Source organism: Apodemus sylvaticus, chromosome 6, assembly GCF_947179515.1.
Source record: "Apodemus sylvaticus chromosome 6, mApoSyl1.1, whole genome shotgun sequence".
In the NCBI taxonomy this organism is placed as follows: domain Eukaryota; kingdom Metazoa; phylum Chordata; class Mammalia; order Rodentia; family Muridae; genus Apodemus; species Apodemus sylvaticus.
Window position 1 is genome coordinate 14,048,286 of NC_067477.1, and position 25,622 is coordinate 14,073,907.

Here is a 25,622-nt window from a genome sequence, read left to right on the forward strand (position 1 = left end):
AAAGCTTAACATTAGCGTTTTTTATTGTATTGTATAGAGCCATGTTACACATGCTTGGTGCTTCAAACTGAGTTATGTTTTTCTGGATGCGAAGCCATCTGATGCTTGATGCGGATGCTTTAAATAGTATAATATCTCTGTGTCTATGATCTATGAGCTAAGGAAAAACCAAGGACAATTCCAGAACACCAAAGAACACTTAGAGGAGATGTACATGACACACAATGCAAAGTCCTTGAGCCAGGGCCTGTGGGAGTTCCCAGAAAATGAAAACACAACTTTTCTTGCCATTTGTAGACATCAAGAGTTTGACAGCTGCTGGCATCATAAAGAAGAGGCGACAGGTACTGATGCTTTCTTTCCTCCTTTACGCTATGTATGTAGACACCACGTGGCTCCAGGCAGGGAGGCAGGCAACCAGCACAGCTGTCCATCTCCAATGCCCTTTCTCAGCGTGCCTGAGTGGTCTTAAGTCAGTATCCTCAAATCTGCCACTCTGAGATGCCGCCATGTGCTGCCAATTAACCCCCCTCAATGGTCTCCAGAACGCTGGCTAGGCACACCTTGTACCAATCTGAAGATGCTCCCTGCCTGTGACCTCCTGCCGACACTCAATTCCAACGCCTTGACAGGTCCATAAGGGACTGCGTGACAACTGCTCACATCTGCCACCCGCCCCTTCCTATGAAGTCCATATACTGTCCCGGCTGGAGGATCACCCGCCCAGCACCGTACTGACCAATTATGCCCAAAGATGCCAGGGAGCCTCTTGGCCACACAGTTCCCCTCTCCTGCCCAGTTCCACTTCCTCACCTGAGGCGCCTGTACTTAAGCCACCTTGAGGCAACCAAGGCACCTGAGCTTACCCTGAGAGTAGTTAGCAAGCGGTGGGAAAAGCTCGATTATTTTGGAGACCTAACCAAACCTGGTCAAGGCTGCTGGGACGTGACTTGAAGCATGGAGTAGCTTTTGTTCTGACCAGCCAAAGACCAGAGTTTCAAGTGATGCAAACAAGCACATCTGCTTTGGAGTTCTGAGTTTCTCTCTTCAGCTACAGTGTGTCTGCCAGGGCCTGGGCCTGGGCTCTACAAGAGGTCACATTAAGACCAAAGGGCTACAAAGTCACACAAGGGGCCCTCTTATGGCCAGAGATTCAAACCGGCTGTGCTAGAAGAACTAGCGTCAGCAGCTAAGGCTGCTAGGGTAATGCCTTTGCAAAGTTAGACACGCAACGGCGTCCATCACTGGCAACTCTGGTCATCTCTGTTCTTACCCTAAAGTCCCACTCTTGCTGTAGGCTAGATGTCATGAGAATTAAAACAAAACAAAAAACACTGCAGACTGACTAAAGCATGCCAATTCTAGAGCAGAGGAAAAGGAAGAAGCAGTCAAGTCCCTGTCTATAGTAGGGAGTGGGTTAACTTAGGGGGCAAGGCTTCCTGGGTCATAGACGTACACTGTAGTCAGTGATCTGAGGGTTATACCACAGGTAAGTCCTGCAGAGTAGAGAGGTGGGGTGGGCGCTAAGCCAGGCCAGCACCATAGCCCTGGAGCAGCACACACTTCACTGACAGTTGCTTCTCATCGATGTGAAGACACAAGCTAAAGCTGCCTAAAATTAAAAACACAGTCTTTGCAGACACCATCCCTTCAAGAGGTCTACGTTCCCAAACTTAGCAAAACAAGCGGCATTCAGAAGAACCTGTGTGGAAACCAAATGGGGGAGGGGAGGTCTTGGTTTTTCTCAGCTCCTCAGGCCTGAAGTACACACACTGCACAGGATGAGTACAGCGTGAGCTCAGCATATTGGTGGGAAACAAATGTCACCCTGGAGTGACGACTCTGTATAGATAATATGCCCCCGACCCCACTACCAAAGAGGGACGAATAACAAATTTAAAAATAGAAAATAATGTCTTATTGGGTGTAAACTTATCCTCTGGAGTTTTTACATTACATTTGCTAAAAACATGCATTTATTTCTGCTCAGATGTAAGAAAATATGTCTATCAGTATTACTTACAAATTAGGTTAAGTGTCTAGACAATGGACTGTTAGAACACCATTTCAAATTTAGTAAATTACATCTATAACAAAACTATAAATTCTAACAAGCAAACTGGGTTTAAGCCAAAGCCAGTGAGAAAGCAGCTCTCTTCTGGCCATTGCACTGCTGTCCTAAGCGAAGACCTGCATACCACGCTGTCTCTGAACTCCAAACGGAAGTTAACTGCACACCGAGAAGACAATGCCAACACAGAAAGGGTGAAGACGATGTTTACTGCTCCACTCAGACAGAAAGGGACAGAAGAGATGGCCAAGGGCATCTCCCAAGGAATCAAGGCACAGAGGATGAGGCCTCGCTCTACACATGGGCCTGACTCTTAGGGTGGCTTGGGCAAGGGTCTTGAGGTGCCAGGGCCAGGCTTGAAGGTAGCACAACATTGGGTGAGAGAGGGCATCGTGGCTCTGGCCTCCAACAGTAGGGCATTTGGGAAAGCTCAACCTGATGGCAGGGAGCGAAGACCCGGGCACTCGCTCACAAAAGCACTGCTGGGAGCTCTGCCCAGGCCCGGGTGCAGGGTCACACGGGTACTTGGCTCTGAAGGGGCCCTTTAGGCTTGCCCCCTCCTGACTGCCAGCACAGCAAAGCCTGCCCTCCGGCACACAGCTGGGTCTGCTGATGAACTCAGTCCCGTCAACTACGCACTGGACCAGATTCTGGACGAATAAAACAAATGTCCCAAGTTACGATTTCCATGTATGGTTCAGAAGGCACTTCAAAATTCCAGAGCCATGGGGCCACTGTTTCCAGGTCACCACCAATCCTCCTGGTGAGGCCATAAGAAATTGGGCTGTGTTCGGCCGGTTGGTCTCCCGGCTTCTTTGTGACTGAATCTGGTACTTGTCATTTTACCTTGTAGTCAAGCATTCAGCACAGACAGACAGTTAGGTTTTGCATTTTGAATAAATGAGATTTTGATGTATCACGGCAGTTTATAAAATATTTAACAAGTATGGTATTTGACCCTAGGTAAAGTTCAAAAATTATACATTGAAGAGGCCACACATGACAAGTACTCACTGAGTACAACTTTCTAATAATCTAATAGACTTGCCGCTCTGCACTGAAGTGTCTACAAGCAACCAGCTACTGGCACTCAATCGCTACATCTGATAGCATCTACTAAGGACTGCACTGAGATTTCCTGTTGGACAACCCAAGGAGCCACTGCCACTGAAGGCAGCCTGCGTGATGAGAAAGAAGGCAGGCCCATCCTCCCTCGGCGCACCCACTGCCAGCCGGTGCCTTCCCTTCAGAAAGCATCAGGCCCATGCACTCCCCCACACACCAGGATATCAAGGGCCATCCTGCCAGCCACGGGCCGTCTGTGTATCTGAGGTAGTTCCCTAGCTCGGGGTGCCTCCTGCCTGCTCAGAATTCACGGCCTGGGTAGGAAATACTAAGTGTCCGTGCACAGACCTCATCACAGTCACTGTCACTGAGTGCAAAATAAAGGAAACTCGAGTTGCTTTATTTAGCTTCCAATTTCTGGGAGGCTCAAGAATTATAAGTATTCCGGACAACAGAAGAAAATAAGGCTGTGCTTACAGATCTCTTTCTGCCATCATCTTTCTTTAGGATTGCTAGTTTATTGTTGCCCTTTCTGTTACATGGATGTACACATCAGGTGTTAAAGGTACAATACATTCTACAGCTGAGCACCACTTTCTGTAACTGAACAGGCAAAGAAATTACACTGAACATCAGCATCTGGCAGTATTTTTTGGGAAAAAAAAGTGACTAAAATGGGTTTAAATTGATTAACACTATTAAATCACATCTAATATTTGATACTACATGATTCAATACAGCTATACGATACAATTATACAAAATGTGTTAACATCAAAGAATACAACCAAAATTAAGATAGCAAACAAAACCTATATAACTTTTTTTTTTGTACAGGAAAAATACTTTTGAAGTATGCATGTAACTGCCCATTCTTTTAAAGAAAATCTACCGCAAGCAAAGTTATCAACCTCCAGAAAAATCACACAGCATTACTAAGCATATCCCCAAAAAGTGTACAATATGCACACTTGGAAAATACAAAATTAAAAAAATTGTAAGCAACAGGTGAGCTTCATATTTATAAGAATGTGAAAAGAAGTCCCATTTTTAGCACTGTTGTATAAAGAATTGTCTTTTGATGCGAAGTTCATGAATTGTCCTCCTGTTGGGACCACACTTTACAAAAACACTTTGTTTTTGAAACGAGATTACAGAGCAAGATAGAGCATCTTAGCAATGTCATCTTATTAAAGTATTTTTTAAATTTTTACTACTTTATCAAAACATGTCCCTTAAGTGTGTAGGATTCATTTTTAAAATTCTTCCTAGAAATAATATACAAAGGAGAGGCATATTTATTCCCAATCACACTCCTGAAGAGGCTTCCCAGGGTCGAGAAGGTCTTCTCTCTTCTTTTCACTGGTTGTTTTTGGCTTTAGCGTGTGTTAAGATGTGAGATTTCAGGTTAGTTGACTGAGCAAACTTCTTGTTACAGCCGTCAAAGGGGCACACATAGGGCCTGTCTCCGGTATGGATCCGCACATGTGTGCGCAAATTGAAGTCCAGTGAAAAGCGCTTCCCACAGCCTTCGAATGTGCACTGTCAAGGAAAAACCAGACATCAACCTACTTGGCAAACAGGACCAGAACCTGGGGGTCAATGGCTTACTGCTTGAAAGGAAACCACCTACTATTCTGCTGAGTGTGTCTCCTTCCTTGCCTGGGGACCCTTCTGAGTGAACTTAAGAAATGATAGACAGGGGTCTCTATACTATGAACCCACGGCTAGCTGCAAATTTAAAGCTTGAGTATTTTCAGAGACACTCCAGAAAGTAGAATAAAGATGATTAAGATATTTAATGATGCCAACTGTCACAAAGAACTGTCACAGACTCATTCCATTCTTCTATAAGCAGCACCAAGTGTCACCTGGAAGTGTAGCCAACAGCACTTATAAGCACTCTATCAGTAATTCAACACACTACTCACTACAAAACATTGAACCTTTGAGTCTCTGTAAACATGCTAGAAATTTAGTGTGTGGTTACTCTCACATAACATAGCCCTGTTTCTCCAACAGATACTCCCACCCCCCCACCCCCCACCTGCTGTCACACACAGTAATCAGGACCCAAGCAGACCTTCAGAGAACCACAGAAGGAGTGGGAATAAGATACCCCTACCAGCGCCCCATGGTGCTGGTGCTTGATATCACCACCCTGCCCAGCACCCTAGCTTGCAGTTTGGGGAATAGGTACTGGCTCTACCTGAAAGGGTTTCTCTCCAGTATGAACCAGCTGGTGTCGTTTTAGCTTTGAGCTCTCAACGAACGCTTTGCCACATTCTGCACAGACGTGGACTCTGGGACCGTGGGTGTGCAGATGCTTTCTCATAGCAGAGTTATCCCTGAACATCTTTGTGCAGCCCTTAAAACAGAGAGAGAAGCTTAGTGGGTGACAGACAATGCAAACTGAGAAAGGATTCAATCACTGAGCAGCCTTTACTGATGTTGTTTAGAGCAAAACAACCTCCCCAGCATCCCCCCGTAACTTTATTCAGCATTAGAGAACATTAAGCTATTTAAGACATGAATAAAAAAAAAATTAAAAATCTGACAGCTGATAAAAAAGGCCTTATTTTGTATTGCAAACCCGTGCTTTACAGATGAGGAAACTGAGGCTTAGAGATATACTGAAGTAGACTTGCCCAAGGTCACACTACTAGTGGTAGCCAGTCAAGCCGGGAGTAGAACCCAGCCTCCCGCTTCCAGCTCCATCACAGCCGCCTCACCCAGCTACAGCCCCCAGATGAAGTAACAGAAGCACTGAGAAATGGAGTTAAAATGACGGTAGTCCACCACTACCTTTGGTGGGCCCCGTATTCTGTGCTGCAACAATGGGCTGTCATTCTCCATCGCCTACTGTTCCCTCTTCTCTCTTTGCCTCTTTCCCCTTCTTGACAGAGAAAGAAGCAAGAGGGTCTCCAAGGAATGGCAACTACAGAAGAAATTTATTTGGTGAGACACCGGGAAAAGGAAGAGGCAGGCAAAGCGGTACCAGTGCGGGGGAGGCAGATGGATGTGTGGTGCCCGAGAGCAGCATGTCCTCAACAATTTCTTCTGCAGTTGTTGCCCATGATGGAGTGAGTGGGGAAATGGTGAGACAGCATGACAGAAGGACAGCACAGGTCACCACTAGACAGCTTCACAGGCAAAAGGGAGGGAGGGGAAAGCCAGTTTTCCACCTTGACCTCTAACTTCAGCTCCCATTTACATAGAGCAGCACAGAGACCCCAGCACGCACGGCATAACCGTTTTCAAATGCGCCTTAATTGTGGCCTGGCTGAAAGCCACATGTATTCCGCACCTCCACACTATGAGCATCTAAGCAGGACAGAGACTGCGCACAGCCTTCCATAGACATCTACCAAGTACATTTACTCTGCAACTGCTATTTTTGGAAATTCTTTATTCCATTCTGGGTTTCTTCCGCCTTATTTCTCAGTATCCACACCTTTTCCCTGTTCAATCAATTTGAAAACCCACCACACCCAGCACCTCAAAGTACTTCTGAGCTACCTCTTTTTACTTTAAAAGACCAGCTGCATTTGAAAACAGTTGTGTGCCCTTCTAGTAGTACAATTAACAGAGTTTAAAAAAAAACCCCACACAACTGAGGGAAATTACCAACTCTTTATTTAGTCTATTCTAACAACATCCAAAGTAATTTCCAAGTTTCAGTTATAAGCTTAGACTTTTCAGTTTAAGAGTCTCATAAAGATATGTGGTTTAAGTACAACCCAAGGTCTTAAGAGAGACTTGACTTGTTAATGGTCCAAAACCAAACAGTCCCAACATAGTACAGTCAACACAGAGCAGTAAGAACACTGGCCCTAGAGCACCTCACTTAGCATTGCTGCCCTCTACTAACAAAACAAAACTAAGACTCTTGTGTTTACAGACCCCAAATCCTAGTTGCTCACTTGGTTTCAGTTACAAAAGTGACACTCAAAGGGCACACTCCTTCCCTCCTTCCTCTCGAAGGGCACCGACACTCCCCTCGCAGTACTTACTTTATGAGGGCAAGCTATTGTTCTTGGAGCATCATCTTCTTTAATTTTTCTTGGCTTCATTCTTATTGAAAAAAAAGAGAGAGAAAGAGAGAGAGAGAAAGAGAGAGATTTGTAGGAGTGGGTCACACTCAGTAAACATCAATCAAATCGTCCCTGAGATTCCTCCTTGTAGCACCAACACTAAGCTCCCAGTATTCCCCCTTCTACAAAGGAGAAGAGACCAAACTGCCCAGACTGCTGAGCTGGGAGCGCTCTTCTACTTCTAAGCAAAAGTGCTGGTGTTTGGGAAGCCTGCATTGCCGCCTCTGGCAAAGCTTGGAACAGCACCACCTGCACCATTATCATATGTGACTCAAATTCCTCCTTGTCCCCCTTACTTGTTAAAAACTAACAACCCCACAAAGATCATCAGCCCTGACAGCTGCAGACTAATTATTTTGTTGGGTGAGGCCATGGCAAGTTACCCAAAATCAGCTGCTCAAAAATACACAACATCTTAAAAAAAAAAAAAACACACAACAGTAACAGACAATCATACACATACAAAATGGGCCCACATCATACAGACACAAAGCATCTTTTGGGGATATTAATTTTGGAAGTATGCATAGTACTTTTATATAGAATTATTTACACCTATGTAATAAAAATTCTCAAAGGAAACCACAAAAGTGTAGTGGCTACTTTAGAGTGGCTGGTGGACAGGTGGAACTGCCTTCCTTTTTTCAAGATAGGGTTTCTCTGTGTAGCCCTGGCTGCCTTGAAACTCCCTCTTTCAACCAGGCTGTCCTTGAACTCAGAGATCCGCCTGCCTCCAAGTCTCTGCCCCCACTTCCCAAGCACTGGGATTAAACACACGCACTGACACTGCCCAGCAGGCATCTCCTGCTAGTGTTTTGGTGGTTGGAGGGAGATGACAGTTTATAAAATGTTTAATTTTTTACTTTGTTTTTGAGACAGGGTTTTGCCACCACAGCTAGCTTTTAGAAATTTCTGACTGTAGCTTGTCAACTGAGATCCAGTCTATCTTCTACTTCTTCCAGCAACTTTGATCTTTCTGAAAGCCTTCTCTCCTAGCATTCCTTACAAACTTGTGTATGATCAAGGAGCAAGAAAACTAACTGTGCTCCCAGAAAACTAAGATTTAAATTTCAAAAACAGATCTTTGTAGCCCTAGTTCTGCTGCCTCACACTCTCCCATGAAGGTTGGTATCTAAACTATAACTAAGCCAATGGTTCCCTTAGCAACAATGTACCAAAGATGGCTTGTAACATCTCTCAGTAGGTTACTCTTTCCACCCAAACCCTGGATAGAGTATCTGGGGCCTCCTTACACTGTCAAACTAGCACCCTGGCCAAACCTTCCATACCTAGAAACAGAACTATCTTCGAACATTCCTCCCAATTCCAACCCTGCAGACGCACTTTAAGTAGATTACCAGTATTCCAGTTAGCAAGCATTACTTAAGTGTCTGCTGTTTACAGGTTCTTAACTAGCCTTTGTTGGTCTCAAACGCCTGTCTCCATGTCTTAAAATTCGTACTAGTCTCTGTTGCCTTAAATGCCAGTGAATTTGAGGTCTGGGGTTTGGTTCAGGGTAGTAGGAAGGAGGTGACCAGTGCTGCTGCACCACCTAGAGGTCAGATCAGCATGAACCAGCAGCAATTCATGAATGCTTCTATTTCTTTCAAGTTTTCCCCCACTCTCTAAGACATGGTTTCCGTGTAACAGTGCCCTGGCCATCCTGGAACTTGCTCTGTAGACCAGGCTGCCCTGGCATTCAGAGATCCTCCTGTCTCTACCTCATGAGTGCTGGGATTAAAAGCATATGCCATTACTGCTCAGCTTTCTTTTGAGTCTTAATGGGATGTCTTTGAAACAGGTGTTTACCATTTATCCTAAACTAGCCCTGAACTTGTGATCTTATATCCACATGCTAAGTGCTGGTGACAGATGTACGTGGCCACTCCCAATGTCATTTTAAAAAATGTGTGCTAATATTCAGTATTAATTTTAGAATGAAAAATTTCAATGCATTTGGGCAAACCTAAGACTCAATCAATGGAGGACATAACTGAACATAAGATTGGTTCTTCCCTCAGAAAGAGTGCAAAAGAAAAACGAAGGCCACTCCTACCCCACTCCACCCCAGGAAACACCGCTTGAGTTTCTTTCATTAACTGGGATACTGTACAGACCCAGACGTGATGAGGACAATGACAGGATGAAGATATGACTTGGAGTTGGCTTCTACTAGCTTCATGACCTTGAGCAAATCACTAACTTCTCAGCCTCCGTTTCTTACTCTGTAAGCAGGCACAACACTTCCTGTATCAGAGCTGCAAGGAGCACAAGAGCCCACTAGACTCCTGAGCAATGACAGTTACTATCATCACTGGTCACATGGTTAGAAAGAGTTCATACTTTTGCTTCTCTGATTTTTGAGACAGTCTGAACCATGAGCCCAGATTGGCAATGAGTCCATCAACCTTGTGGCTCAGCCTCTGGCATGGTAAGAAAAAACTGTAAGCACCAATTACCACACCTAATAAAATGAATTTGTTCTTTAAAATTATGCCCCCCGCCCCAGACAAGGTTTCTCTGTGTAGCCCTGAAGCCATAGAATGAGTGTCCTGGAACTCACTCTGCAGACCTCGCTGGCCTCAAACTCAGAAATCTGCCTGCCTCTACCTCCAAGTGCTGGGATTAAAGGTGTGCGCCACCACTGTCTGGCATCATAACATTTATGTGTAACAACCCATAAGATTCTGATATTCTACATTATCTTTCAAACAAAGAGAAAAAAACCAACCAAGATACTGAAAGGAAAAAGGCAAGCAGAAAGCCACTCTTAACAGCTTTTACTCTACTTGTTACTCAGTAACTGGAGGGCATGTTGGAAGACATGGCTGTTTTAACTGATATTACCTCATCCTGTCACATGTAGAAGAAACAATACCACAAAGACTGAGCTCCACAGTCACACTTGCAGCCACTTTCCAACACAGTTTTAGCAGAGTTCTGTACAGAGCAAAGCTCAAACACATGTCCATGTACTAGAGGTCACAGGCAAAGGTGAGGGTCTTCCAGCTGGAAGCTAAGGAAGGAGTACAAGTCTCTCCAGAATAACAAACTTAGAATCAGCATGCAGGACCTAAGCTGCTGCGACAGTCTACTGTCACTCAGCTATCCTTTGCCAGCATCAGGGTCTCAGCCTCTCAAGTGCTGGGATTACAGGTAAGTATTCATCACCACACACAGCAGACTATAGGATTTCACAGTCCGGCTTTAAGGAAATATACATGAAAGAACTACCTAGTTAAAATTAGAAGACATAAATTACTTACCAGGCCCTAGTCTCTGACCACATTCTTCAAAAACAGGCAACTCAGTAAAAGAACTCCCCAAACCCCCTCTGTGGTACCACCTCAAAACTCAGAACCCTTTTTTAGGGGGTGGTGTCAGGTCAAGACAGGGTTTCATTCACTGTGTAGCTAGCCAGTAAAACAACCCTGGAAACAACTCTGTAGACTAGGCTGGCCTCAAACTCACTGGGGGGCCTCTGCCCCCTGACTGCTGGGATTACTGGCGTGAGCCACCACTGCCTGATTTTTTTCCTTTTCTTTTCTTTTTCCTTTCTTTTCCTTTCCTTTCTTTTGACAGCACTCATGCATCCATCCCAGGTCTAGCTTCAAACACTATGCAGCTAAGGATGACTGGGCTTCTCCTGAGCACTACTAGATAAAAGAACCACACTTGGCTTACATCTACGTCTAAGGTTTCTCCGCATACAAGGCAAGCACTTCTGAAAAACCAAGCAATCTGACCCTCCAGCTTTAAAAACAGAACTTTGAAATAAAATTCATTGCATGTTTTCTTTTCTTTTTTTCTAACTTATGCCTATGTAATCCAATATGCTAAGCAATCTAAGCAGAGAGTGGCAGCCTGAGACATTCTTTGGTCAGTTTCAAGGCTAGACCAGCACACCCACCACTGCCTCAGGATAGAACAGAGAGAAACAGAACTCTCAGGCATAAGCTAAGACCTCAGGGCTCAAGTGTTGCTCACCAATCGCAGGGCAGAATCAAGAGGAAGGCCTGAAGAACAAACTTTGTCATCACTGGGTTTGACCCACAACCTGGTGCTCTACCTGACACTCTGCTGTCGGGAGTCCCAGTCAAAGGCCCCTGGCTGACCCCACTCCACGATCACACAGTCTCACAACATGGAGACGTGAGAATAGCAGGGGATACAGGTTCTGGCATTTCTCTCTACCACCAATAAAGTCCGTGTTGGTCAGCATGGGATCGAATACAAGATGGGACTGGAATCTAATCCTCAACACCTTGGTGCCACACTTTCCTATTTTTACACACATGCTAGCAAGCCGAGCAAGACAACACCCAATTCCAACATAGAATGAGAGTCCTAAGAGCTGATTGTAAAAGGAAAGACCACGAGGGCTGGGCTCCAGTTCAACAGCACTGCTAAACATGCACAAGGCTCTGGGCTCCAAAGACTTGTCACAATGACTGTTCCTCTTCAAACCTCACTGCACTGTCTGCTCATCACATGGTTACGGTATCATCCTCTCTGAGTGGCCTTCACCCTGGGTGCTAACTTCTTCATCCTTGGTGCTGAGATATCAGGCTGGCAAGGAGAGTCAAAACAATGCCAAGTGCCATCACCAAGCTGTACTGCTCGACCTGCAGCTTCCCTCTCAGTCGTTTTCCAGTCCTCTACCTGCCACTGAACCAGTGCTGCAATGTGTAACAGACACTATTTTTTTTACTCTCCTGGTTGGTCTTTCAGAAGGCTCTTCATTGGCAGCCATGTGGCCTCACCTTCCCAAGTCTCTACTTCAAATGATTCTCTTGTGCCTTCTCTGCTTCCTCTTCCTCTCCAAACACAAGGGTTTCCCCAAACTTCCCATCTTAGATCTTGATTTTAGCATGACTTCCTTCTAACTTCTTCCTAAAAGCATCAAGTCTACATGAATTTATCCCCTAAATCCAAATACTCCCCCCCACCCCCAGCAATAAGGGTAATGATGTGGATATTGATCAATCAGATGGATATTGATGGCCTTTTTTCTTTCCTAACTAGACGCACAGGAAACCTTTCCCTCTTGTCATCTCTAATGTTCACTCTATCCACCCCACTATTCTAGCTTGAGCCTTCTATGTAAATCCTTCTCCCATACCCCAGGGGATCAACCTGTCTTGGACTCTGCTATAGTCATCTTCCCTGACCAATTTCTTCCTCTCTCCTCACATCTTTAGCAGCTGTTCTCCACAAAAAGTCCTCACATCTTCTGCCAGCATTCATGGACCTAAATAATCTGATTCAATTTACCTTGACTACTTTTTCTTTAAGCAGCCCAATTCCCAGGCATGATTGTACATCGTTTGTATTTTCTATTGTGCCATTCTGTTTTGGCACGCATGCCCTAAACACACAGGCCTGTTTTTGATTTATCAAAACACTAGGTTGGAGCCAGGTCTGGAGTTACACACCTATAATCCCTTGGTGATAGGATTGGGACTTGGGAGGCTGAAGCAAGATTTTTGAGATCAAGATCATAGTGGGCTATAGTGAGACTGTCTTAAAACCCTAGGCTCATCAAGGTTCACATCAACCACCAACATGTCTACAACATACTGCTGACGTCTCCACTCATCTCTGTGTCCTTATCCAATTCAAAGCAGCAAGGAAGAGCTGGTTAACTTTAGGAGCATACAATAGTAAATTCAGGCACAGTATGTGATTAGGTATGCCCCAAACCATACCTCACCACCAAATTGGTAGCTACATTACAAATTTAATCTCCATTTGTAGCTTTTGGGGCGAGGGGTGGTAGTGGTGCTTAATCCTTCATTCATATAACTGTACCTGAAATATAATTGGTAACAATATCTGGAAAACAGTGTTAACAGACACACTGAGCCTTTTTTTTTTTTTTTTTGAGACAGAGTTTCTCTGTATAGCCCTGGCTGTCCTGGAACTCACTCTGTAGACCAGGCTGACCTTGAACTCAGAAATCCGCCTGCTTATGCCTCCCAGAGTGCAGGGATTATAGGCGTACAGCACCGCCACCGCCGCTGCCCAGCTTTTAATTTTTTTCCCACACTGAGCCTTAACGTTGCTAAGCCATGACAAATGAAACAAATGGCTTTGCTCAACCTCTGGCAAGGAGGATGCTGCACTCTGAGCAATTCCATCTTATTTCAAATGTTACGTACTTGTGCACCTCCTACCCCACCATGGCCTCATAAAAAAATGCCCACAACACTAAAAACTAATCTAAACAGCAGAGACTTCTGTAGGAATCCACCCTATTTCAGGCAAAACAAATACACAAGTATCGATGAATACAGATATTGACTGCTCAGAACAGATCTCAGCCAGGGCTTCGACACAAGCCCCACAATTTCTTAACAACAAACCAGGAGCTACTTCACTCATCACACACCAAATCAACTGGTGAAATTCCTTCTGTGGTCAAAGCATCCAGGATAAACCTGGACACACTGCAACAAAGAGGCACAAAGGTGATGTGACACTCCCAGGCAACACCAGCCTAGAACCAGAGAACATTTGCCTCATCTCACAGTCTGCAAGCATCTAAAATGCTGCCCTTCACATATCAACAGCACAGCTAGTACCAAAACCAAAAGTGGCTGCTTTTGTTTTCAGAAGTATCCCCAGAGAAAGAAAGAACACAAACCACTATTGTCATGTGGGAACAATAAAATACAGCTGGAAAGATTCAAGCACTTGCTAGACTAGAAAGAAAGGTTCTTGCAACTTACCTGGCAAATTCTGCCAGTTGCTTAGGGTCTGAGAGGTCAATGCCAGGTATCCCTCCAGGAGGGAGTTTCTTGCCTGTCATATATTCAGAATAATCAGGAGGTGAGTTCTCTCCAATGATCTGCTCTTCAACCACTGTTTCATGGTCAATATCTTTTTTTTCATCTGAAACACATGAGATTGATTATCTTAACTATATAAACACATTGAATAAAAAAACTTTTCAGTGGAATCTTCATAAGTAACTATAGCTCCTAGTTTAATTCTCAACCATTCACTGTGTGTCCTCAATCTTTTTGAACTTCTAAGTCACCCAAACCTTCAACGTCAAGACCAACAGACCTTCCTTCACAATAGTGTTCTGAGTTAGTGTACCAGAAGCAGCTAGCTCTCCATGAGTGCATTGCCATATATGCTTCAGGTTTACCCATCTAACTGACTTCTCTCAGTTTTGCCTTTTACCCATTTCACAAACTAGTACATGAAAGAAAAAAGAGCATCTTCTTCCAAGTCAAGCAATCATTACAAGTTAAATCACTCCAAGACACCTCTCTATTTTTAAAAGCAAGTTTTATTTCGTTTAAAGAAAATTTATTTGTGGAGCAGTGGTGCTGCACACCTTTAATCCTTGCACTTGGAAGGCAGAGGCAGGCAGATCTCTGAATTCAAGGTCAACCTGGTCTACAGAGCTACAAAGAGAAACCCTGTCTCAAAAAACCAAAACCAAACCCAGTCACTTTATTTTTATTGTGTTGTCTGTGTGTGTGAGTGTGGGTGCCAAGGCCGGGGACAACGTGGGAGGTTCCTTCCCTTCCTACTCATCACTTCCAGCTACTGAGCCTCACTCCCTTCCTACTCCCTTCCTTAAGTTGGTCTGAATTAGGCTAGCCTGAATCTCCTGCCTCCGCCTCCCAAGTACTGTGATTACAGGTGTGAAACAGCTTATTTACACCATCTTTTAGTCTAGAATATAATGCAAATCTACATTAGGAATCTGACATAGCAGCAGATACATTTCACCCAGTGTTTATACACAGCACCACTTTCATCATTACCCACACTACCTAGGAAGTGAAGGAACTACACCTCCCACTCTGAGATGTAGAAAAATTAAGCAATTTATCTGGAGCTAACTACTAAGTTGTAAATATAAAATTAAAAACAAAAAAACAAACAAAATTCAGGGACACAAGGACAAGATGTACATGAAGGTTAGAGAACAACTCAGACTGTCTTCCTTCCTGTACATATGACCTGGAAGTGAGCTCAGGTCATCAGGCTTTTCAGTTTACCTACTGAGCCATCTTGCTGGCAACCTGACAACTGCCCCCTTAAGAAAAGGACAGAACAAAAATGAAACATTTCTATTTATTGGTTTGTCTTAAGCCTAGCCCTCAGACCTGTGCGATGAATTGTTAAGCATAAGTGTCTCTTCTTATGAAGTAGGAAGACCACAGTAATATATCCATGTAATGATAAAGATACATTTCTATGGATGGAGAAAACGGCTGACTGGCTGCATCAATGAAAACATCAGCAGTTACAAAGCTAGGACTCTACACTGGCACACACAAGTCCTCAGCCTGTTCTGTCTCTATTAGCAATGTCAGTCTCTCACCTTCTCTCCACTTTCCCCAGCCAACACTTTGAATGTAGTTCAGTTGGGAAAGTGTTTTATCTAGCATGTACCTGATGGCAAGTATATAAATCGTTCAGAACAGGTGTGGGGGTGAGGAAGGATGTTCAAGGTCACTCCAATGACAAAGCAAATTTGAAGCTAGCCTGGGAATACACCACCAAGAACTGGCAGCCTAGACTAACCCTTGTATTAGTTCCACATGTGTTAGGCAGAGCCCTGAAGATAGTTGCAGGTCACTGGCAACAATATAGTCTCTACCCTCAGGAAGCACACTTCTAGAGAGGGAAGTTATGATGAAACACTTCTACAGTCGCACCTCCAACCCAGAGAACACTACTCAAGAGTATAAAGAACCCAAAAGAGAGACTGGGAAAACAGTCAGAAAATGCTTGTTCTACAAGTCTGAGTTTGTTCTCCAGCACCCATGTAAAACAAAGGCAAGGTAGCATGTGGAATCCCAGCTCTGGGGAAGCAGAGATGTAGATCCCTGGGGCTCACCTGAAACGGGTAACTTAGAGAGATCCAAGTCCCAGTTCAAGGCTGTCAAGAATCAGGTGGGGCTAGGTGGGGTGGTACACACTTCTCATCCCAGCCGGTCTACACAGTGAGACTTTGTTTCAAACTCAAACATTGTTTAAGGAGCTTGAGCGGTGACTCCAGGAGGTTGCTAATATATACTGCTCCTGCAGAGGCCCTGGAGTTGAGTTCCAGTCCCAATGGCTCACAATCAATCACCTGCTTAACTCCAGCTCCCGCAGATCAGAGGCCCTCTTTTGGACCCAGCTGACACCTATGCTTACATGTGCACATATCTGCATGTAAAAACTAAGAATCAATCTTAAAAAAAAAAAGAGCCCCACTTTTATAAACAAAAGATTTTTTGTTTTGTTTTTAAACAATCCTTTCCACTTCTTTAGGCATCATCTATGGCTGCTTTTTTGATGCAAGGTCAGGTGGATCTGATTGGCTTTAACAGAGCATAAACCCACAAAAACTGTCACTGCCTGGCCCTTCAGACCAGATGATGAGATTTTTTTGTTTGATATTTCTAAATCATATTTCTCAGAAATTATTTCCTTTGCATGTAGAAAATTATCACTTTAATCCTCTATTCTCTAAATAAAATCTCAGAACTACCTCCTGGTAGTTCAGTTCCCTTACCCAAGATGACCTTTCCAATCTGATGAGAAGTAAACCAAGGAACTGAAGACAACCTCTAGTTACTAAATCCCAATATAAAACATTACGCAAAAAGGCTGAGAGCTCTCCAGTCAAAAGGGGAGTTTCCTCTACCCAATGTGGGCCAACCAAACAAGTTTTCTTACAGTTTTTTGGTGCCTGATATAGGGCATGTAATAAAAACTTTCCTCTTCTGTCTCTTCTCTTGATCATTTCTCCTCCAACACCTAGAATGAAACCTATTCCCCCAAAGCCTTTGGTTTAGGCAATACAGCCACCACTCACAACTTGTTTTGTTTTTGTTTGTTTCCTCACCCATTAAAGAAGAACAAAACCTACTTTACAAGATCAGTAGCATGTTAAAATGCTAATCATTCTATCTGCAATGGGATGGGAGTTGAATACACAAAGAGTATTTTTGGGAGGGAGAGACAGAGTTAATCACTATGTAGCTCTGGCTGTTTTGGAACTCAGTAGACCAAGTTGTCCTTGAACTCACCAAGATCCCCCTGCCTCTGCCTCCCAAGTGCTGGGAGTAAAGGTGTGTGCCGCCACTATTCTCAGCACAGATCCGTGCTTCTCTTTTCCTCCCTCCTCTGTTTAAGGCCTCAGACTTTGGGAATGACCACATTTTGCACCATGTAACAGATTTGACAGCTACCTGTGGTCAATATACATACCCAGTAAACTCCTCCCATGGTGGCATATAGTTCTGAAGATCAGCTATGGTCACTATAAGGATTTTCCCTCTTGAGGCTGGAAGTTAGGGATAAGGGGCCATCACATTCCCTGGCTCATGACCCCTGCATAATCAAAATTCACAAGTCTTGCTTCCTAATCACCTCCTGTCTGAGGCTCCTCTCCCTCTGAATTCTTCAAGTGATTACAAGGACACCAGCGTGATTATATTTAGGGCCCACCTAGATAATCCAAGATCCTCTCCCTGCCTCAAGAACTTTAATCAAGGGTATAAATAAAGCAACAATAAGATTCCAGGAATTAATACCTGGGTATACTTAGTGATATTTTTCAGCACAGCACAACATATTCACATAAAGATTTTTAACTGAAGATTTAATACATGGAGTCCTTAGTTCCATCCCAGAACAGCCACCACCACCACTACCACCAAACCTTCAAGTACCATTTCAAAGGTAAAACTTTCACTCACATGCAACCTCACACTCAAATTACTGTAGTTTACAGAATCTCAATCATTCCTTCAGTTCGTACTTCTGAAGCCAGAACATCAACAACCTAATGAAATGAGGTAATCTCCACCAGGCTTAATGGTCCTAAAGTATGCTGAGCTCAGCAACCTCAGGAAGCATAGCAAGAAGATGGAAGGGCAGGGCATGGTGGCTCACACCTTAGTTCCTAGGCAGAAGCAGGAGGATATCTTAGTTCCAGGGCAGCCAGAGAAACCCTGTCTTGAAAAACTAAAAAAAAAAAAGGGAAATCAGGAAACTTCAAATAGGGAGTATTTCAAGTTTTACAGTCTTTAGACATGTCTGGCAGATCCAAGAATCACTGTAAAAAATGACATGATGGCAGAAATAAGGTTTTCGTTTTTAAACTTGTGTACAGGTAAATTTGTCGTGGAGAAGAGTGCTGTGAGCCTGCAGTGAATGGAGGTCAGAAGTGATAACTGAGGAGCCAGCCCTTACCCTCCAACCATCAGTGGGCCTGGAGGCAGCTTACATCATTAAGCAGAGAGTGCCTTTTGCCCAAAGCCATCTGGTCTACTCTAACAACGTGAAGAATACAGACATGATTACATCCAGGAATGCCCTTCATGTAAGACAGTCACACTCTTCCTTTTGCGGTACTGGGGTCAGCCCCGAGGCCTGAGTTCATACTTGGCAAACATGTGACTCCTTAGCTATAACCCGGGCCACCACCAATTCTTTTTTTCTTTTTAAATATATATTTTCATTTTATGTTGTCACTATGAGTGCCTATGCATGCATTTACAATACCCTTAGGGACCAGACGAGAGCAACAAGGTTCTGGAACTTGGGTTAAAGGTTCTGTTAGTGCTAGGAACTGAACTCATGTCTTCTGCAAGAGCACAGCAGTGTTCTTAACTGCTACACCATCTTCTCAAACCCCATTTTTCTTTTCCTTTTGAAACAAAATTAAGGACTGATAAAAGTTTATCATTGATTTTAAAATGAGAATGAAATGACAGTATTCCCTAGTCAGGGAAAATTTGCTCAAAAATAAATCTTGCCCACATTAGAAACCACAACGAAATGCCAAATCCCTACACTTAGAAGACAGGCAGGAGAATCTCTTTTTGAGTCAGAAGCCAACATGGTCTACAATTATAGCCAGGGCTACACAAAGAAACCCTGTTTCAAAACCCTAGGCAAAGTTGAAGTAACAGTATGGTAATCTCAATTTTGAGGGAGGGATATGGCTCAGTAAAGCTCTCAAAAGGTTATGTGGGACTAGGGCTCTCCTCCAGCAGATAAAATTAAAGTATATGATCTCCTATAAACACTTGGTCATTTGTAAAGAAGTACAATTTTTCTGTTTTTAAAAGATTGAAAATGAAGACTAGGGTATGACTAAGTGGTAAACTGCAATTTAACATACACGAATCCCTGCATTCAATCCCTGGTAAGGGAACAACAAGAGAGAAAAGAAAAATTAAGCTGGGCGTAATACACATATGTAATTCCAGCACTCAAAGAGACTAAATCAGATTTACATGAGCTTGAAGCCAGGTAAGGCTACACTACAGAACTGTTTCAAAAACACAAGACTGCAGGGATCCCCTACTTCATTTTAAACACCAAAGAGATGCCTTGACCAGCGCTCCCTACAGAGCGATTATGATGTGGTTACTAGTACAATTCCCTGAAACCACTGGGCTGTTAATGAAAATCAATCAGAGTTGATTTGTACCTTAGTGGCAAAGTGCTTACCTAGTGTGTGCAAGGCTCCAGCTAGATCCTCATACCACAAAAAGCCATAGCTTATTAGCAAGAGAGTTACAATTAGGAAATGACCACTTCATATTCAGAAACCACACAAAGATCAAGGGCATTATGTACTAGTACACCAGCTGACTAATACCTAAGATCTCCCTACCATTTCATAGTAACTTAATGAAATTATTGTTTTTAATATCCAAATCCTGTTTTAGATATCAATTTTTTTGTTTTTATTTTTTTGTTTTCTCTGTGTAGTCCTGGCTGTACTGGAACGCACCCTGTAGACCAGGCTGGCCTCGAACTCAGAAATCCGCCTGCCTCTGCCTCCCAAGAGCTGGGATAAAAGGCGTGCGCCACCACTGCCAGGCTAGATATCAAGCTTTAAAAGTAGTTTTGAATGGATGTGTGTGGGAAACAGTACCCAGAAGGTTGACACAGGAAGACTGCCTCGAATATGAGGCTAGGCTGTGTGTGTGTGGCAACTGAAGAGATGGGTTTGGTAAGTAAGACTGATGGACCCAAGTTCAGAGTTCAGCTCCCATGTTAAATTCAAAGCTGGGGGAGGAGTAAGTAAAAACAGGACATGCAACATCCTTATCTGACCACTCCAAGCTCTTGTACATGGCACAACACACACATACAATACACAGAAAAGAACTCTAAGGTATGATGAGCACTTATCTGATAAAACTATACAATATAAATGCAAAATATTCGGGATTTTGAAACTGTAAGTGCTCTACTTTTTTTCTACTCTTCCTATTTTGATTATTCTTATTCAAAGTAGGAGCAAGAATAGAGTCCTCTGAACAAGAAGAGGGATTAAACAAAAGAATGCAGGATATCTTAGGAGATCCCCTCTGTATTAACCGTTCTGTTAATAACCCCACTATGAGTCCTCAGTTTTTCAGTTTTCAGAGGCTTGACTGCCTAGGCAGACTTCACAACAAGCAGAAATGCCTTTGTAAGCAACCACCTGGGGGTCCAGTGTAGCCTTTACCCACTTTTTAAAATGAGTATATTTTTGCCTGAATGTTTTTCACCACATGCATGCTTGGTACCCAAGGCCAGAAATATCAGATCCCATTACAATAGTTTGAGTCACCATTCGGTAAGGACAATCAAACCTGGTCCTTCTGAAAAGTAGCCAGTGTTCTTAACCACTGACTACCCAAGTCTGTTTATAAGCATTCTTCAAAAGCTTAAAATGCTTGGTAGTAGATAGGAAAGGAGCCCTAACCTTTCCTAAAAGTGACTTTTTTCCTGTTGGGAGAAGAGAACGATTGTCAGTAGCCATTAAGGACAGTCAAAGGTCACAAAGCTTAGCAGGCTGGGGCTCCTTTCCTTTCACTGACAAGCCTTGAGTTTTTCTGAATGTATAGAGTAAGGATAAATTTAACAATTTGGCTTTATTTCAACTTAATGATTTTTTCTAGTGTCACATGTTTTTACTCAATTGACATATATTAGGTTTAACAGGAGATAATTAAAGACACCTAGGTTTCTCTCAAAGTTGGATGCTTTTGATAAGTGATTTCCTTTATTATTAGTTATATAAAAATAAATTCACTCTTACATGATTCTGATTAACTATTTCCAAAGAAATACAGCTCTGTCAATAATGAAGGAAAATCCTAAGCAATTTGAAAATAACCACAAATACTTAAAAAAGAGGCAAACTCTAAGTATTGAAAACGTTTAGGCTTTAATTTTATCCACAAAAAATCATTCAGCCACTAAAAATGGATGAACACATGCTAATCCAGATACAAAAGGGCAAATATTTCCTGATTCCATTTGCACAGTGTCTGGGATAGGTGCACTCAGGGACTAATGGCAGCAGGACTGAGACGTGATTGCTCATAGGTCTGTGAAGCCATGATGGCGATTTATGATTATAATCCCAATTTGGGCCACAATGCTAGATCCTTGCCTCCAAAAACAAAACATGAAGTAGCAGGTTGTGGTGGCACTGGTGGAGCCAGGGGCTGGTCAATCTCTGTGAGTTTGAGACCAGCTCAGTCTATATAGTGAGTTTCAGGCCTACATGTAAAGATGAGGTCTCAAAAAACAAACCAACCAAAAAAAAAAAAACAAAAAAACAAAACCTGATAACCATTTGTTGGGTAAGTTTCTTAAGCAATTGAAACATCCCATCTTGCAGGAACTCCTTAAGCAGGAAGATAACTCAAATAGCTTCAGGAAGTCCCTGAAACTGAGCAGACTCTAGGTCCCTCCTTACCAAAATAAACAACAAACGCTAAGAGCAACAGAAGGAAGCTGAGCTAAGAACAGACTCTCATCCTGGAAGAGGTTTAGCCCAACTGAGGCACTTGGAAAGGGCCCTCTCCAGTCTGTCAAGCTGCCTGCAGGCGGCAGTGTGCTCCCGGGTTTCTAGCCCGGTGGGTCTCACCCATGCTGGTAACAAATGTCTAAGTCATTTCTACTCCTGTAAGTGATCCCTCAGATTCCTAAAAGTAACCCAATAAAACTCATTGGTTCATCAGGTTGACCTTTGGTGGATCTGCTGTGGGTTCCCTGAGGTGAGTAAACTTGTATGTAGGACCTCCCCAGGTCTTATCACATAGCATCTTTGCAGCATCTCATGATAAACTACTGAACTATGAAAAACAAGAGGGGGGGGGGAGGAAAGGAGCAGGCTTCTAAGCCTATAATGGTTACAGTACTTTGCTACTGTTTCATTCAAACTATGCCCCCCACACAGAATGCTGTCCTTCACTGTTCAGAGAATGACAAGCACAAAAGCAGAGAGACCTACAAAATCCCAAAGTATCTGGTTTCCACAAATTTCTACTAAAATGTGTTAAAAACAACAACAAAAACCTCCTAGAGATACAACTAGTGTCTTAAGATGACTCGACATTGTTGCTGGGCTGTGGTGTCTCCTATCTTTTATTGTACTCAAGAAGCAGAGACAGGCTGATCTCTTGAGTTCAGCTCAGCCTGAAATAGAGCGAGTTCCAGGAGAGCCAGGACTACAAAGGAAAACCCTGCTGCAAAAACAACAAAAGACTACCCCATATGTATTATCTTTATAAGAACTGCTAAATTGGGTGTTTATGTAAATCTGTTCATCTAATGCACTAATTTAAAAAACTATACTCTGTGGAGTTGCAACTCAAGCCTAGGATCAAATGAAGTCTACTTCTACCATAGCAACATACAAGACACCTTTACATTTAATTTAGCTAATCTGTATTTCTTCACTTATTGCACTTAATTTAGTTCTGAAGATTAAATTATTTCCAGAATCTGAACTTGGGACATGTATAGTTGACCACACACTACTTAGCTTCTTTTTGGTAATAACTGCAAGCCACAAAGGCAAGGAAGAAGGATCATTTACAAGACATTTCGGAGGAAATAGGCCATCCCTTGCTCAACATCAAATATTTATAATCACTGTTTTGCAGACTACTCAGTTACACACTAGACAATTAAGGTCTTTTAAGAAAGGTACTAAAATGCCCCAAGCTGCTCTATGTGCACTTGTAAGCAGCCAGTCACACAGTAATGACTAAATGCTGACTGAATTGTCAATTAAGCCACATTAGCCAGGCCCTTCACTTTCTCCCCTAAACACACACTATTCATCAATACCACACTGCCAAGGGTTTTCCTGTCAGGAAAAGCAAATTAACAATTTGATAAGATCAAATGCCAAACATGTGAATCAAGCTATTTTATAACGTAAGTTTTATATAGTTAATGTACTCAGTGTACTCAGTACTCCAAATTTGGTAAATTCCTCTAAAGCTCTAAACCTGCTTTCATTATTTCACTATTGCTAAGAGAGGGGGGAAAGTTTTTTTTAAAGATCTCAGTATGCAAACTATTGTTAGCAACCAAAATGTGTTGAAGGCACTGGATAACTATTAGGTACTGGCTAGTTAAGTTGCATACAGCTCCTCATAAACTACTGTGCAGATTATAACCAAGGAAGAACAGCGCCCCGAGCAGAGCACCTCCTAGTAGATTTCTATAGGGCGCTTCCCTTCTTCTCTAGACCACAGACCCATCAAGCTTACTGTCATTTGGATACTACCGTAGACTACTAGCTTTTCATACATTTCACTCATTCTTCTAAATTGTAATATTTTAATAAACTACACATCGAGGCCCAAGTTAAGATCGCAAATTCAAATTTAATCATCACAAGGGCTACATGTACTCGGTATGGTGGGATTATTCTGTCTAGCTAGTTTCTTAACAATGAAGCTGAGTAGCTTAACACAGTACTAGGATAAAGTGAACAGTCAACAGTCTTTGCGCAGCTCTAAACTGATTTTACTCACGCAGGGAAGGAACTCTTCTGTGCCCTACAATCTTCCTGACTTTCGTTAAAAGTCATATTAAAGCAGTAAAACAAACTATCCACTTTTTTGATTCTTATCGTGGGGAACACAAGACTACAGATACTGATTTTTATTAGTTTGGTGGCAAATGTCTTAAGATGTGTAAACCAGCCCAGCCTATCTGCATAGAGCCCACCACTTAAAATTCACAATGCGGAAAGACCACTGAAATGCCCCGGCCCTTGCTTTCCGTAACTCCCGTTCTGGGTCAAGCAGGCGAGAAGCGCGTTGGCAGCGCGGGTGACAGGCTCCAACGGCCGCCGAACCCGCACACGAGAGCCCTACGTGCCACCCAAGTCCCGCCCCGCAGCGGCGACGGCCAGGGCCAGCGTGACCGCGGGGCGGCTGCGGCGGGCTCTGCGCCGCCCCGCTCGGGAAGGGCTTCGGGGAGCGGGCTCTGCGCCGCCCCGCTCGGGAAGGGCTTCGGGGAGCTGCTGAGCGCCCGAGGGAGCGGAGCGGGGCGGGGCCCCGACAGCCCCCGGGGGACGGCGGAGGAACGGCGCGCGTCCGCCCTGCGCCACGGCCCTGTCAACGCCCGGCGGGTGGTCCGGCGCGGGGCGGCGCCCTCAACCGGCCCGCCGCACGTCCGTTGGCTCGGGCGTGGAGGGGCACCGGCCCCTCCCTCTCCGACCGCCGCCACAGCCCGCTTCCGCTCGCACAAACTACGCCATTGCGGCCTAGCCGGGCGCCGCCCCTCCCCCGCGCCGCCATCTTCGCGGCCCGCCGCCCCCGCCATCTTTTGGGGCCGCCATACTTGCCCGGGCGGAGAAGATGGCGGCGCCCATCACACACATAAAACATGGCTTCCCTTCAAAACAAAAACATCCCGAGCAGCGGCGCGCCGCTGGCACTCACCTGAAGACCACATGGTGACCGAGAACTCGCCCTCCAGGGTCTTGATCTGCACCTGCTTCTGCTCCCACTTCTTATTCCCCGGGTCGGCGCCGCCACCGCCCGCCGCGCCGGCCCCGCTGCCCAGGTAACTCTTCTTGCCACTCTTTTTGCCGCCGCCCTTCTTAACGCGGCCGCCGCCCGACGAAGACCCGCCACCGCTCTTGCCGGCCGCCGCCACGGTGACCAGCGTCTGCTCTATGTAGTCGTCGTCGCCGCCGGCCGGCGCGGGCACCGGAATGAGGATCTGGTCCTCGAACCCGTCCTCGGCGCGCAGCCCGTCCGAGTCGTCGCCACCTACTACCTCCTCGCGCGTCTGCACCAGAATCACCTCCTGGTGGTGGTGCACTTGGGTCGGGTCGTCGGTGACCAGCGGCTGCAGCGCGATCATGGGCGGGTGGTGGTGGTGGTGGTGGTGGTGATGGTGGTGGCCAGCGTGCCCGTGGCCGCCCCCGCCGCCGTGGTCTCCGCCGCCACCGTCCTCGTCGTCTTCGTCGTCGTCCTCCTCCTCGCCCACCACCGTGGTCTCGATAGTCTCCACCGGGATGGTTTCCACCTCAATCTCGTGCAGCTCCACGATCTCGGCTGGCATCTCCGAGCCGTCCGTGGCAATGTAGAGGGTGTCGCCCGAGGCCAT

At 44.5% G+C, this 25,622-nt stretch overlaps 1 protein-coding gene across 1 annotated transcript; it reads right to left on the minus strand.

The window, feature by feature from the left end:
• Positions 1 to 25,622, minus strand: Yy1 (YY1 transcription factor). The gene is made up of 5 exons (XM_052185038.1): positions 24,950 to 25,622; positions 13,961 to 14,123; positions 7,149 to 7,209; positions 5,345 to 5,503; positions 1 to 4,677 (listed from the first exon to the last, which is right to left on the minus strand). Exons 1-5 carry the CDS (start codon positions 25,620 to 25,622, stop codon positions 4,495 to 4,497), a joined length of 1,239 nt encoding a protein of 412 aa, XP_052040998.1. The 3' UTR covers positions 1 to 4,494.

Bases quoted from the DNA above. Each gene is read 5' to 3' on its own strand.
- Yy1 (XM_052185038.1), bottom strand. From the start codon at position 25,622: ATGGCCTCGGGCGACACCCTCTACATTGCCACGGACGGCTCGGAGATG. The intron at 5,504-7,148 runs GTAAGTACTGCG...CTCTGTTTTAAG, and splicing joins CAATAGCTTGCCCTCATAAA to GGCTGCACAAAGATGTTCAG. The intron at 4,678-5,344 runs GTAGAGCCAGTA...TTTCCTTGACAG, and splicing joins CTGGAGAGAAACCCTTTCAG to TGCACATTCGAAGGCTGTGG.